The following is a 1,647-nucleotide window of genomic DNA, read 5'->3' as shown; positions in this document are numbered from 1 at the left end:
CCCCCCCCCCTCCTCCTCCCCCTCTCCCCTGCCTGCCTGCCTGCCTGCCTGCCTGCCTGCCCTGTGCGCCCCTCTTGTGCAGGTTCCACGACATGGCCGTGCAGGCTAACCGCGCCGCCTTGGCCGGCCCCTTCGCCGGTGTCTTCGTTCATGCCTTCTCCTGGCTGGCGTCCTTCGTCCTGCCGATTGGCTCCTCCTCTCCCTATTCACACACGCCGGTGGTGGCCCGGGCCGATGGCGGGGCGGATGCCTGCCTGTCCACCGTCCCGGAGGGGGTTCGGCAGAAGCTCCTCCGGGCGCAGGCCGCCCTGGCGGCGGGGGATTTCTCGGCCGCCGTGCGCCTGGTTCGCAGCCTGGCCCATGCGTCCTTCCCCAACCAGGGTCCGGCCGAGGAGCCGGCGGAGAACGCGGAGCCGGCCATCGACCCGGTGACCGGTCTGCCGGAGTCCACGGGCAACTACCCGCCTGGCTGGTCGTCGCGCATCGCGGCCGACTGGCTCCGCCGCGCGGAGCTCTTCGCCTCGGTGGAGGTGGCCCTGCGCGCCATTGAGGCCGATGCCCAGATCGAGTATCTCCTCGCCACGGCGGTGGTGGTTCCGCCGGCCGAGGCCCTGGTCCAGTAGCAGGGACAGGGCACATGCGCAGAAGGGGGTGTGTCCCCTTCCGGCGGACTGGCCGGGGCAGGATGCTCCCGCCGCCCTGCGCCTGGTGGTTCCCATGTCCTCCTGGTGCCGTCTGCTGCGCTTTGCCTTTCCTCCCCCGTCCGGTGCGCGTGCGTCATGGTGGCGCATGCTGGCCCTAGATTCGCCGCACAATCCCCCCTCCCCGGGTGACGTTGCCTTCGTGCCATGGCCGCGCAAGCGCCGCTCCCGCCGCCGCCGCCGCCATCACTACCGGCTGTTCCTGACCTGGCCTCCCTGCGCTGCGGGCGGGAGGCCGGCTGAGAATCAGCCAGGCCGGGGGAGGGGGGGGAGCGCGCACAACCAGGGACAGGGGGCTCCCGTCCGCCCTCTCTCCCTCTCTCTCCCTCCCGCCATATGTTCATATTACAATACATACTCCTCTACACACACAGACACACAGGCGTACGGACGCGCGCCGCTCATACGGGGGCAGATGCGGAGCCAGGGACGGGGCGCGCCCCTGCCCAGGCGGCCCCGTTGGCAGGTCCCCCACGTGCCAGGAGCATTCCAGGCACATTGCCGGCTGGGCGGACGGCGGGTGCGCGGGCGCACGCAAGGGGCGCGCACCACTGGCGGTGGCGCGAAAAACGGCCCGTCCGTCCCCACGCCCCGTCTGGGGGGAGGGACCCGGGGGACGGGGGAACCGGCTGGGGGTGCTCTGGGCCCACCATCCTCGACATCGGTGGCGGCGGCGGCGGTGGTAGGGCGGGCGACAAGGCAACGATCTGGGCATGCGGGGCGAATCGCTAGGGAGGGGGGCCACCTCCCCCCCCCCCCCGGGAGGGGGCCGTTGTCTCCACGGTCTCGCCCCTCGCGCAGGACCGGAGCCGCCGGATCGGGCGGCCTCTTTCCGGGACCATGCCGTTGGGTGCCGTGCCAAAGCCCCAGGCACCTTTTCTTTTCTCTTTGTCCCCCCCCCCCCCTGCTGCTGCCTTCGGCTTTCCTTTTGCCCTGCCGGGCCCCC

At 72.0% G+C, this 1,647-nt stretch overlaps 1 protein-coding gene across 1 annotated transcript in view; it reads left to right on the top strand.

The window, feature by feature from the left end:
- The window catches only part of H696_02180 (hypothetical protein), a gene marked incomplete at both ends in the record, with an annotated part of 1,692 nt that extends 1,069 nt beyond the window's left edge, over nucleotides 1-623 (top strand). Inside the window, one exon of the mRNA XM_009496078.1 lies at nucleotides 83-623. Within this exon, the coding sequence (XP_009494353.1) occupies nucleotides 83-623 (541 nt within the window). The remainder of the gene's footprint in view (nucleotides 1-82) is intronic.
- Nucleotides 624-1,647: the final 1,024 nt, after the last annotated feature.

This window comes from Fonticula alba, assembly GCF_000388065.1.
Source record: "Fonticula alba strain ATCC 38817 unplaced genomic scaffold supercont2.3, whole genome shotgun sequence".
In the NCBI taxonomy this organism is placed as follows: domain Eukaryota; order Rotosphaerida; family Fonticulaceae; genus Fonticula; species Fonticula alba.
This window is presented reverse-complemented; position numbering and strand designations above follow the sequence as displayed.